The sequence below is a fragment of the Channa argus genome, chromosome 12 (assembly GCF_033026475.1).
Source record: "Channa argus isolate prfri chromosome 12, Channa argus male v1.0, whole genome shotgun sequence".
Lineage (NCBI taxonomy): Eukaryota > Metazoa > Chordata > Actinopteri > Anabantiformes > Channidae > Channa > Channa argus.
The window spans coordinates 27,008,319-27,020,897 of NC_090208.1; the positions used below are offsets into that span (position 1 = coordinate 27,008,319).

The 12,579-nt window shown below is 41.3% G+C and overlaps 1 protein-coding gene across 3 annotated transcripts in view; it reads left to right on the plus strand.

Annotated features, from left to right (window-relative positions):
• The window catches only part of zanl (zonadhesin, like), an 82,799-nt gene that overhangs the window by 27,443 nt on the left and 42,777 nt on the right, over window positions 1-12,579 (plus strand). For all 3 annotated transcript variants that reach the window (XM_067524441.1, XM_067524442.1, XM_067524443.1), the window contains exons 34-60: window positions 11-155; window positions 255-308; window positions 684-877; window positions 1,061-1,202; window positions 1,422-1,666; window positions 1,889-2,037; window positions 2,243-2,371; window positions 2,721-2,859; window positions 3,772-3,913; window positions 4,272-4,465; window positions 4,602-4,740; window positions 5,007-5,123; window positions 5,616-5,740; window positions 5,852-5,997; window positions 6,086-6,229; window positions 6,424-6,531; window positions 6,810-6,979; window positions 7,172-7,374; window positions 9,502-9,646; window positions 10,100-10,347; window positions 10,451-10,628; window positions 10,885-10,993; window positions 11,302-11,396; window positions 11,495-11,671; window positions 11,815-12,023; window positions 12,152-12,296; window positions 12,396-12,449. In XM_067524441.1, the coding sequence (XP_067380542.1) occupies window positions 11-155; window positions 255-308; window positions 684-877; window positions 1,061-1,202; window positions 1,422-1,666; window positions 1,889-2,037; window positions 2,243-2,371; window positions 2,721-2,859; window positions 3,772-3,913; window positions 4,272-4,465; window positions 4,602-4,740; window positions 5,007-5,123; window positions 5,616-5,740; window positions 5,852-5,997; window positions 6,086-6,229; window positions 6,424-6,531; window positions 6,810-6,979; window positions 7,172-7,374; window positions 9,502-9,646; window positions 10,100-10,347; window positions 10,451-10,628; window positions 10,885-10,993; window positions 11,302-11,396; window positions 11,495-11,671; window positions 11,815-12,023; window positions 12,152-12,296; window positions 12,396-12,449 (4,045 nt within the window). The remainder of the gene's footprint in view (window positions 1-10; window positions 156-254; window positions 309-683; window positions 878-1,060; window positions 1,203-1,421; window positions 1,667-1,888; window positions 2,038-2,242; window positions 2,372-2,720; window positions 2,860-3,771; window positions 3,914-4,271; window positions 4,466-4,601; window positions 4,741-5,006; window positions 5,124-5,615; window positions 5,741-5,851; window positions 5,998-6,085; window positions 6,230-6,423; window positions 6,532-6,809; window positions 6,980-7,171; window positions 7,375-9,501; window positions 9,647-10,099; window positions 10,348-10,450; window positions 10,629-10,884; window positions 10,994-11,301; window positions 11,397-11,494; window positions 11,672-11,814; window positions 12,024-12,151; window positions 12,297-12,395; window positions 12,450-12,579) is intronic.

Below are 12,579 nucleotides of genomic sequence, written 5' to 3' on the forward strand. Positions count from 1 at the left end.
GGGGGTGTAGATGGGAGACACTTGGTTCACAAAGGATGACTGCTCAGAGCGCTGTAAGTGTCATGGCAACCACAACTTCACCTGCGAACCCTGGCAATGCAGCCCTGCACAGGAGTGTAAAGTAGTGGAAGGAGTACTGGACTGCCACTCTACAGGTAAACCTAAAAACACACACACTGGGTGACTACTACACACTCACTACACCTGAAGCTGGTTTTAGAGATTAACAAGTGCGTTTAATCCAACATTTCCAGGGCCAACTACACCTAAACCAACAACTCCAGGATCAACTACAGCTAAACCACCAAGTATGTTTTTTTAAGTATTTCCAATAATATTATAATGTGTACATTTTTTTTCCTTTAATCAATGTGTTAATGGGGCGACTGTGGTGCAGGAAGGTAGAGCGGTTGTCCACCAATTTCACAGTTGTTGGTTCAATCCCCGGCTCCTCCGGTCACATGTCGAAGTGTCCTTGAGCAAGACACTGAATCCCAACTGTGTTGCTCCCCGTGAGTGTTGGCCAGCTGCATAGCAGCTCCCCCATCGGTGTATGTGTGTGTGATTGTGAGTGTGAATGGGTGAATAAGAAGCAGTGTAAAGCGCTTTGAGTGCCAATAGGTAGAAAAGCACTTTCCATAAGTGCAGAACATTTACCATTTAATTTGATGTCTTCTGTACAGAACCATGCCCACCTGACTCAGACTATATAGAGTGTGGTCCAGCATGTATCCCTACCTGTATGCAACCCTCCACCAACTGCTCTGGCTCCTGTATCAGTGGCTGCTTCTGTAAACCAGGGTTTGTCTTCAAGGGACAACGCTGTGTGCCACTGGAGAAATGTGGCTGTCTGGATGACCGGAATAACTACTATGAGGTAAGAAGTCCTTCTTAATAACACCACACACATATTTATTTAGTAAATATGTAATGGTGGGACAGTAAATAACAAGAAGGTGGCACTGGGTGTTTCTGGTGACAAACAATACCCATTGTACGTTTCCAGAACCACATAAGATACTGTACACCAGCACTGATCCTTTGTTTAATTTTCTTTCAGCCTGGTGAGATCATATTAGGAGATGGCTGCTCAAAGCTGTGTCGCTGTGCAGGGAACTACACTTTGGAATGTGTTGATAGCTCCTGCGACCCCACTGAAGAGTGTCGCGAGGTTAATGGTGTTGCAGGCTGCTATCCTAAAGGTAATAATGTCATGTAGCAGGAGCTGCTTCTGGTGCTGTAGCTCCTAAATTTAGGGGTGGAAGTAAAGACCTACATTTACTCTCACTACTGTAACAAAGTTCATTTTATTTATAGATTAAAATAACTTTGTACTCTTTTCACCTGCGCCTAAATGTGTCCTTTGACGTGAGCCAGCTAACCAGTTAAATGCTAACATACCATTGCTCTTTTTTCCTTAGATACGTCCACCTGCATAGTATCTAGTGATCCCCACTACATCACCTTTGACAAACTCAGCTATGACTTCATGGGCAGCTGCAGCTATCTGATGTCTCGACCCTGCAATGAAACCACTCTGCCGTACTTTGAGGTTTATGCTGAAAATGAGAATCGTTATAATACACCCACGATTTCCTATGTGAAAGCTGTACATGTGTATGTACACAAGGTGAAGATCTCCGTACTGAAAGGTGGAACTGTGCAGGTAAATGACAGGAGGAGCAGCACAAAAGACACAGATAGGTTGCAGGATGCTGACAGTTACACTGTTGCCATATCTAGCACAAATCTGCAAGTGCTGTTGTTCAATGCGTATTTTACTAACTACTAGCATCACAATTGCATCAGTAAGTGAAAAGTGGATTTATGCAGAGTTCTTTAAAATGATCTCTTGACTACAATATTTACACCTTCTTTCCCTATACAGCTCAATGGGACCAATGTAAACCTGCCAGTGACTCCTTTCAGTGGTGTCTCTGTGTTCAAGTCAGGAGTCCACTACACTGTGTCCATGAACTTTGGTGTGATTGTTCGCTATGATGGAAACCACTACGTGGACATCAAAGTGATCAAGGAGTGAGTGAAAAGACATAGTGGAGGCATTTTCCATGTGAACCTACCCAAACCCACAGACAATCTCATTTCCTGGAAGTTTTGATTCTAAAGATACTGAAAACTAATTTTGCAGTTTGGGTGGAGAAGTATCAAGATGTAGCTCTAACTCCCTTGTTGCTCTCATTTCTACAAATCACTGACCTGTTGACTTTCTTGTATGGTGCAGCTATCAGAACAAGTTGTGTGGACTGTGTGGAGATTACAATGGAAATGCCCAAGATGACTTTCGTAGACCAGATGGATCTTTGACCAACAATCCCAATGATTTTGGTCACAGCTGGAACACTGACCCAGAGTGAGTACTGCATGGACATCAGCATATATTCATATTCCTACTTCCAGGATGTGGCCTCTTATTAATCTGTAGTTCTGGGGGTGTGTTGAATTAAGACTGTCATTCACATACTATGTTTAAAGTTTACAGTGTTGATCTTATATGTTTATCTGCTTTTCCTTCACTGGGTTTAAAATTCCTGAATTTCTTAAGCTCTAAGGTGCTGGGAGTTGTAGTTTGCCTAAACAGACAGACATAAAATGATTGTCAAACAATTTCTATTGGAATCAAGATTTTGTTTAATGTCTGATATTTATTACCTCAACCTGGGTTCTGACTCACTTTACTAACTGAGTGTCTGTGTCAACAGGTGTAATAAGAAACCCAACACCACCATCCCTTCCTGTGATGAAGTAAAACAGGAAATATATGAGAGCTCTGGATACTGTGGCCTCCTGCTGGACAAAAAGGGTCCTTTTGCTGTGTGCCACCCCAAAGTCAACCCCAACGTAACTACACACACAGACACGCACATTCATTTTCAATTGTAAATGTACTGATAGAACATCTTGGTGTATCATTTATTCATTTGTTCTTCAAAATAAAATCAAATAAGGAAAAAACACTTTGACCTGGAAGTGACCGAAACTTAACTGATCAGCTATGTTGAAAGTAGCTTTCTGGTAGCGTACTATGTGTTTGAGCTTCAGACTGTATGAAGGACATTAGCTTGGTGTTAATAACAGCAAGATGCCTTTACCATTAATCCACTTTGTTACTTAATGCTACTGAGATTATGTGGGATGTTCCAGAAATCAGCATTAGGAAAAACCTGGGAGCTATTTAACCCTGGGCTTAGGGAAATTAGGCTACTCTGTCATCCCAACAAAAATTACTTTCTGTCATTTCCGTTGGGTTTTGGCTACAGACGGACAACTTTCACTGTCTTATTTAACATCACATGTTATGGCGCATTAAGTTTCCATGAGTAGAAGAAGATAGAAATCCTGTTTGGATTAAGACCTGTTTTTACTAAGGTTATTTCTATTGATAATTTATACATCGCTGTAATCATTGTGGTACATTTGGTCCAGCAAAAAGAAAAAAGAAAAAGAATCATTTTTAAAGGTCTTAAAACGACAAAAATCAAATGTGAATGGGTCACACCATTTGCAATTTGAGGGTTAGTACAAAATCAAAGTGTTTTAAAAAGGTTTTCTTATTAGAGTTTTAGTTTAGTTTTGAAAAATTTGTGAATAAATGATACATGGAGTTCAGTAGATGGCCTTTGTAGTTTTAAATTAAAAGAAAAGTTTGGCTTTGACTAATTCGTCTTTACCAGACATAGTCTGAAACAGCAAAGAACCTGAAACAGAGGGAAATCTGAATTTCTTATATCAAATGTGTGTGTGTGTCGTCAGAATTACTTCAAGAACTGTATCTTTGACCTTTGTGAGCTGGGTGGAGCTAAGCCCATTCTATGTGAAGCCATTGCAGCCTACGTCAATGAGTGCCAGGACCGTGGAGTCAACATTGGACTCTGGAGGAATGAAACGTTCTGCCGTGAGTGTTGGGGGAACAAAAGGATGGAGAAAAAATGGGATGATAAGGAGATTTATGGAGGTTAAAATAGAAGCCAGAATAGCCGAGTTCCATTAATTGAGCAAATACAGCAAATACAGCTGTGCCAGCACAGCAACCATCACCAGAAAGCATTGTCACAGCAGTTAACGCTTGAGAGGATATATATTCGTGTTAGAATGTGTCTAATAAAACATGTTAGGTTGGTTCCTCTTTCTTTGTGTGTTTTCCTTGCGTCTGTCAGTGCAATCTTAGTAAGAGGGACTAAGACTCAAGGAGAAGATGCAGTGAGAGAAACAACAATATGACCTTCCACTAACATGTGCTTCCCTCCCTCTAGCTTTGACCTGCCCCCCCAACAGCCATTATGAGTCCTGTGCAGACCCCTGTCAGGAGACATGTTCTGGGAAACCTCCATCCTGCAGTGGTCCCTGCTCTGAGGCCTGTGTCTGTGATCCCGGCTACGTCCTTAGTGCTGGCAAGTGTGTCAAGAGGAGCTCCTGTGGCTGCCAACACAATGGCAATTACTATGAGGTACAGATGGAAGAGTCTTCATACGTTTTCTTTCTACCGTTCACAAATGCACCTTGACCAACACACACATGAGTAACTTTGACCACTGCATTACTCTGCTGAACCAACAGTTCTTCTCTTACTAACTGTGTTTCAGCCTGGAAAGGAGTTTTATGTGGAAGACTGTAAGCACAAGTGTAGGTGTGATGTTCCCTTAGTTACCTGTGTGGCATCTGACTGCCCCCCACTGCACGAGTGTAGACTTCAGGGTGGAGAGCTGGGCTGCTATCCCACCGGTAAGCCCACAGCCATTCCACTACATTATCCTGGTAGCTGCTAACTGAACAGGGTAGTCAGTAGCGGCATCACAAAATGATTCTTTATAGCTCGACAGAAGATGGTGCATTGTCCACATCCACAATAATTTTCGATTCATCAGTTAAAATGAACCAAAAAACTGCAGGCAAGACTTTTACTGAGTCAGTACAGATTCATTGTCAGTGGTAAGAAAAAGCTGGTGCAGCTTAGCAGTTTTGGAGTGTAATGTTGCTTTGTGTTTTAGGTTCTCAGGACTGCGTGGTCTCTGGAGATCCTCACTACAACACTTTTGACAACAAGTTCTACAGCTTCATGGGAACATGCACCTACACACTGGCCAGAGCCTGCAGAAACAACACAGGTAGGAACAAGAGGCATTCATACACAGTATTTGGACATCTTTGGTGAATTTGAACATAAAGTGTCAAGCCTTCATCTGTAATTTGAGCAGCTTGTACATCAATATAGAAAGAACAGTGTTACAAAAATAACTCTTTAAATATATAGTGACTAAAGTTAATCTCTTAAAATTAACTGCACAGATACAAATGTCACACAAAATCATCACAGTGTAGGCTGTATTTTGTGTGAAATCTTTGAGTCAGTGATTGAAGATATCAGATGTCAACAACAACTGTCCAAAAACACCAAATAGTCATAGTCGGACATGTTGACTCTGATACAGTTTGCTTTCCTTCCCTAATAACTTTTTACATTTAACTTGCCTGGTATTGTTTGCACGTGTTCGAATCTAACTGCATGTCATTGCATTTGTACAGTATCTGTTGTCGGTACAGTGACAAAATTGCCTTTAGCCACATATGGTTTGTTTGGTGTTGTCCTCCTTGTGCAGGTCCTTGGTTCTCAGTGGAGGGAAAGAATGAGGAGAGAGGAGTGTCAGGTGTGTCCTACCTGAGAAAACTCTATGTGACTGTGAATAAAATCACTGTGACCTTGATGAAGAGCAGAAGAACACTGGTCAGTATGGGAAATATATATGTCTCTATAAATGTAGATTCCTCTAGTAGTTTATGGTATGTTATACATATCACTGTTTTGATGTCCTCGTTTCCTCCTTCTCTCCGGCAGGTCAACGGACTGAGGGTGTCCCTCCCTCACTCCCCCTCTCCTCTAATGTCTATCAGTCTTGCGGGTCAGTACGTGACCCTGCAGACAACGTTTGGCCTGCGGGTACGTTGGGATGGAAACCACTACATCCAGATCACAGTTCCCAGGTTGGTTTAAAGCTTGGTTTGGATTTCTCAATCTGTCAAAGGTTGATCTTCTATCTTCCATCTTAACCCTCTGACCTTCTGTCTTCAGCTCCTACCAAAACCAGATGTGTGGTCTCTGTGGAGACTACAATGGGAACCCAGACAATGACTTTACCAAACCTGATGGCTCTCTAGTGGGAAATGTCAATGATTTTGGCAACAGTTGGCAGACCCAAGAGGATGAGGATGATTTGTGAGTTTACACAAATTCAACTATGGACACATGGACATGTGTCCCTGTTCTCAAAATATAGATATTTATATAAAACCATTATCCAACCACTAGTCTGAATTATTCCTGCCCTAAATTGTGGGGATAGACAAAATAGATGGGGCTGTTGATTTTACAAATGGGAGTAACCATGTTCTTGTGTTTGTACTGATCAGGTGTACCCCGGGGACCAAGCCTGACCCAGACTGTGACCCCAAGCTTGAGGCTGAGGTGGTAAAACCAGACAAATGTGGCAAAATTAAAGACCCAGCTGGACCCTTCAGGTGAACATAACAACTTAAATATTCACCTGCTAACAGACTGTTCAGCTGCTTTTTGTCCTTTATCAGATAAACTTACATTATTACACTAACATCAATCTGAATATATTCACTGATGATGATGTATTATTTTGTGTATTTCATATATTAACATGTATATTTATTTTTACATGGAAAGAGTGACTTTAAGTAAGACTAGCAGCATGTCACTGTACCAATTCTACAAACAGCGTGACTGGTGTCCCATTTTTTTCTTCCTGTCCTTGTCTTCTCTATTTCAGGGAGTGTATCAGTGTGGTCAATCCGACTCCATTCTTTCAGAGCTGTGTGTATGACATGTGTCAGTTCAGTGGTCAGCAACATGTACTGTGTGACCAGCTCCAGGCCTATACTGATGCCTGCCAAAGCGCTGGAGCCAGAGTCCACCAGTGGAGGACTCCAGATTTTTGTCGTAAGTCTTCAAGCCCTTAAATGACCAACTGTCTTTTCCAAAGACGACTGTCCCCTCTGCTGCTGGTCAAAGCACAGGACATTCTCTGTTTGTCTCCTCTCACTGTAAATGTAAATCTGTTGTCTAGTCATCAGTTACAGACCTAGAAATGATCATCTGTTCCACTGTCTGTCTTTCTGTCCATCCATGCAGCCCTGGCCTGTCCTCCCAACAGCTCCTACTCTCTTTGTGTGAGTTCATGTCCAGAGACGTGTCAGGGTGTGGTGGGACCTCCTGGCTGTAAGGATGTGTGTGTGGAGGGTTGTGAGTGTAATCCGGGCTTCATCCTCAGTAACGACAAATGTGTGGCACTTAGAGACTGTGGTTGTGTGGACACTGGTGGAAGCTATCACCCTGTAAGTGGCAACAACCTACCATTGACTTTAATTACATTACATTTATACTTCAAACTGACTTTATCCCAAGGTTTAAGTCAGTATGAGGTGTGTGTAATTCTTTTTCCCCCTGACTGAGAGAACATGCTCAGTCAGTGTTGGTCCATAATGCATTACTAATAACATGTTGCTGTAATAATATTTATTTTCCAAGTAACGAGTAGTTTAAAAATGTACAAATAAAATTTCAGTAATAATACTATAGTTACTCCCTCTGAAAACAAATTGTTACTTTTACTACTTTTGTTGTTATCATTGCTGATTTGGCATCTGATATTTAATACATACATTTTTACATTGACATTTAATTAATAGCCGTAGGACTTTCACATATAACTGTCTTGGAAGTCAGAAACTCCTGCATTCACATTACTTTATATTTATTGGGACAAAAAGTGACATTATTACATATTACATATTAAAACTGCTTAACAAGTAAAGCCTGTGAAGGTAAACTCAAATAAAAATGAGCCCACTGCAGATGCGAAGGATGCCTTTAGATTTTAATCCTCAATTCAATTCAACTTTATTTATATAGCACCAATTCATTACAAAGTCATATTAAGGAACTTTACATAATAAAGTCAAGAGTATAAAGATATATAGAGAAAACCCAACATACCCAAATACCCCTTGAGCAAGTCCTAGGCAACAGTTGAGAGGAAGACTCTGGAAAGTGGAGAGAGAAATAAGAAGAGCAACAAAAAGCAACAAAACAGGTTAGAAGGACCAGTAGCTGAGCACTGGAAAACTCCAAAGCTGGGGACACCTGCAGAAAGAGACAGAGACGGTGACAACAATGGGACAAAAGCAGCATGACTATAACTAACTATAAGCTTATTAAAGAGGATTGTTTTGAGCCTAGACCTAAAAGTAGAGAGGGTGTCTGCTTCCCAAATCTGAACTGGGAGTTGGTTCCACAGAATAGGAGCTTGATAGCTAAAGGCTCTGCCTCCCATTCTACCTTTGGAAATTCTGGATACCACAAGTAGGCCTGCATTCTGAGATCGAAGTGGTCTACTAGGATGATATGGAACTATGAAGTCTTTTATATATGATGAAGAGCTTTCTTTGTAAGAAGCAGGGGTTTAAATTCTTTTCTAGATTTAATGGGAAGCCAATGGAGAGAAGCTAGTGAAGGTGAAATATAATCTCTTATATTTTATCACTTGCTAATTCCATTCAGCACTCTTGCTGCAGCATATTGGAATTATGCAGACTTTTTAGGGAGTTACTGTGGCATCCCGAAAGTAAGGAATTACAGTAGTCCAACCTAGAAGTAACAGGACAGTAAGTACAAATTTTTCAGCATCACTTTGAGACAGGATGCTCCTAATTTTGGCAATAGAGACAGGGTTTTTTAAGTGGTGGTTTGATTACAGCTACCTTATAGGCCTTTGGTTCATAGCCTGTTTTCAAAGAGAAATTAATGATATCTAATACGAACATGCCTTTTAAGGGTAAAGCTTCCTTGAGCAGTCTAGTTGGAATAGTGTCTAGCAGACATTTTGTTAGTTTTGATGAGGTTATAGTTGAAGTTAGCTCAGTGAGCTCTCCAGGTAAAAAGCGGTGTAAGAGGGATTGGGGGCTTATTGAGGATTCTATCACTGTTGTACATGAAGACCTATATAATAATTGGGGGGGAGTACCTGGTAAATTCTTTCTCTAATAGCTACAATTTTAAACATAAAGAACGTCATGAAATCATTGCTGCTCAGAGTTAGGGAATACTCGGCTCAACAGAAGTATGGATCTTAGCCAGCCTACTTACAGTGCTGAACAGAAACCTCAACAGCAGCTATAACAAGCAACAAAGAACTGACAACGATTGTTAGTTGCACTTATAGGATGGATCAAATGTGCTGCATTTACACTATTGACTTTGCATCTGTCTTTCAAATCCATTATGTGATTTCTAATAATAATCTTCATTTTGAACAGAGTAATGTGTGATGAGGAATATATAATTATTTTTTTTGAGTAAAGAACCAAACACCAGTCACTCCACATACTGATCAGACAGATGATCACAACTACTGTATGATATTTTGTGCAGGTTTAATGTGTGATTTGTATTGTGTGTGTTAGGTGGGTGATGACTGGTACATGGAGGGTTGCGAGCAGAAGTGTGCGTGTCAGAGTGGTGGTTTGATCCAGTGTCACAACAGCAGCTGTAATCCAACCATAGAGAGCTGCCTGCTACAAGATGGAGAATATAATTGCCACCCTTTGGGTATGTTAAACACGTGCAGAAACACTGAAGATAACACACACCCACACACACACACACACACACACACACACACACTAGATAACACATTGAAACACAGCATTATATTACCATCAATTAAATAACCCAATGGACATAGCAAACAACAACTTCATTTATGATAAAATACTTTTCTACAGGCCATATGCTGATATTCCAACAGATGACTGCTGTGCATATTATACAGGAAGTTAGAGAAATGGACATGGTTGTCTGATTATATGTAATTTTTTTTTCTATCTATTTATGTATTCATGTAACTCATTTATATGGGCAAGGCTTCCTAACCTTGCACATATAAATGAGTTACATGTTTTTATATAACTTATGGAAAGTTCAGCATCCTTCACTGGTTTTAACATCTCATATCTCATCTCTCATCTCAAGTTCATCTCCATTCTCACCTCTCTATTTCAGGAAGTGAAATCTGCTCAGTATCTGGAGATCCTCACTACACCACCTTTGACAAAAACAACCACCATTATATGGGAGCCTGCTCCTACACTCTGACCAAACCCTGCAACATTTCCTCTGACTTGCCGTACTTTACTGTGGACACCCAGAATGAGCACAGAGGAAGTAATACCATGGTTTCCTATGTCAGGGCTGTGGTGATCGAAGTGAATGGCACCACTGTGATCCTCGGCAAGGGCCGCACAGTCCAGGTATGGTCCCTAAAACAGACTGTTCTTTCTTAGCAATTAATCAGTGAAGCTTAAGTTGTGTTTGCATAACATTTGTTGTTTTTCCTGTTTCTGTGTATTTCAGGTCAATGGCACAGTGGTTGTCCCCCCTGTCACCTCTACCAGTGGAGTAAAGATCTACATGAGTGGAAAGTTTGTTGTCCTAGAGACGTCCTTTGGTCTGAGGGTGCGTTTTGATGGTGAACACCATGCTGACGTCACTGTGCTAACATCCTATAGTGGTCTCCTCTGTGGCATGTGTGGTAAGAATGCGTAAGCTGTTTCCCATCTAAAGTCGAACTCTTGACAGTTGCCCCCCTGAACTTATATTTACAATAAGTCATTTAAATCAAACATCTTCATCACATCAATGTCTGCTTAATGAGTCTCCCTGTAGTTGTCCGAGCTAAAACTACAGTATAAGTCAAATTAAGTGCTTCCCCAAAGTCAACCCTGAATGACTTTTTTAACATTGGCCAGTCACTTTGCAGTGACAGTTTCTGTGTGTTGCCCTGGCAGGAAATTTCAATGGAGACAATGAAGATGACAACTTGAAACCAGACAATACACCTGCTGCCAGCAGCAATGAACTGGGAGACAGTTGGCAGGTCCCTGACCCACGGCCTGAGTGAGTAATGTCATAGATTACGTAGTAATGACTGTACTATTCACCACTTTCCTCTTCAATAAATCAGCAGTGTTGGGATATTTTACACTGTGTTCTGTTCAAAATATTACTTACTAACATGGATGACTCACTGTCAAAAGTAACTGTTCCCCTTAATAGATTCACAATAATATAATATATATTTAACATTTTCATAAACAACATCATAAACCCTTTCAGATATGTTCCTCTGATGCAGATTTGAAACTCACGAATATGCTGAAACCTGGCTTTATTCTATTCTAATGTGTCCTTCACCTCCTCTTTAGCTGTACCAATGGTGGAGGACAGGAAGACTGTGATAAAAAAGTGGAGGAAGAGGCCCAAAAACCAACCAGCTGTGGCATGATCACTGATCCCAATGGTATGATGCACAAACACATGAAAATAATATTGATAGAATAAAATTTGTTTACCTGGTGTTCAACCTTACTAGTCCTTACTATGTCTTGTTGATCTCAGGTGTCTTTAAGTCCTGCCAAGATGTTGTGCCCCCTGATCTGTACTTCGGAAACTGTGTGTATGACATGTGTGCCACTGGAGGTCAGACTGTGGCTCTGTGCCAGGCCATAGAGAGCTATGCTGACATGTGTGCTGCTGCTGGAATCCCCATCGCTTGGAGAAACAGTACCTTCTGTCGTAAGTCTGGGTTTATGTTTGTGTCTGTGACAGAGGGTGTCACATGTCACTGTGGGTGTGTGATGGTAACTGTATAGATTAACGTAGTGTGTTTTACAATATATATTGTAATCCCCTCTTGTCCAATATCCTCCTCCGTCCAGCTCTGAAATGCCCCTCAGGCAGTCAGTATACCCATTGTGGCCCTGCATGTCCCCAGCCCAGCTGTCAGGACCCTGCAGGCCCTGGTGGCTCCTGCAACCAGCCGTGTGTGGAGGGATGTGTATGTAACCCTGGCCTTGTCCTCAGTGGAGACAAATGTGTCCCCCTTAGTGAGTGTGGATGTACTGATGGAGATGGAAACTACAGACCGGTATGTGCGATCAAGGAAAACATACTGTAGATTCAAATTTTCTTTGTTTGTGTCGCAAGGAAATGTGATTGTACATATTTGAACATTTAAATAGTTGGACTATTTGGGTTTGGGGGTGGGGGGTGTAGATGGGAGACACTTGGTTCACAAAGGATGACTGCTCAGAGCGCTGTAAGTGTCATGGCAACCACAACTTCACCTGCGAACCCTGGCAATGCAGCCCTGCACAGGAGTGTAAAGTAGTGGAAGGAGTACTGGACTGCCACTCTACAGGTAAACCTAAAAACACACACACTGGGTGACTACTACACACTCACTACACCTGAAGCTGGTTTTAGAGATTAACAAGTGCGTTTAATCCAACATTTCCAGGGCCAACTACACCTAAACCAACAACTCCAGGATCAACTACAGCTAAACCACCAAGTATGTTTTTTTAAGTATTTCCAATAATATTATAATGTGTACATTTTTTTTCCTTTAATCAATGTGTTAATGGGGCGACTGTGGTGCAGGAAGGTAGAGCGGTTGTCCACCAATTTCACAGTTGTTGGTT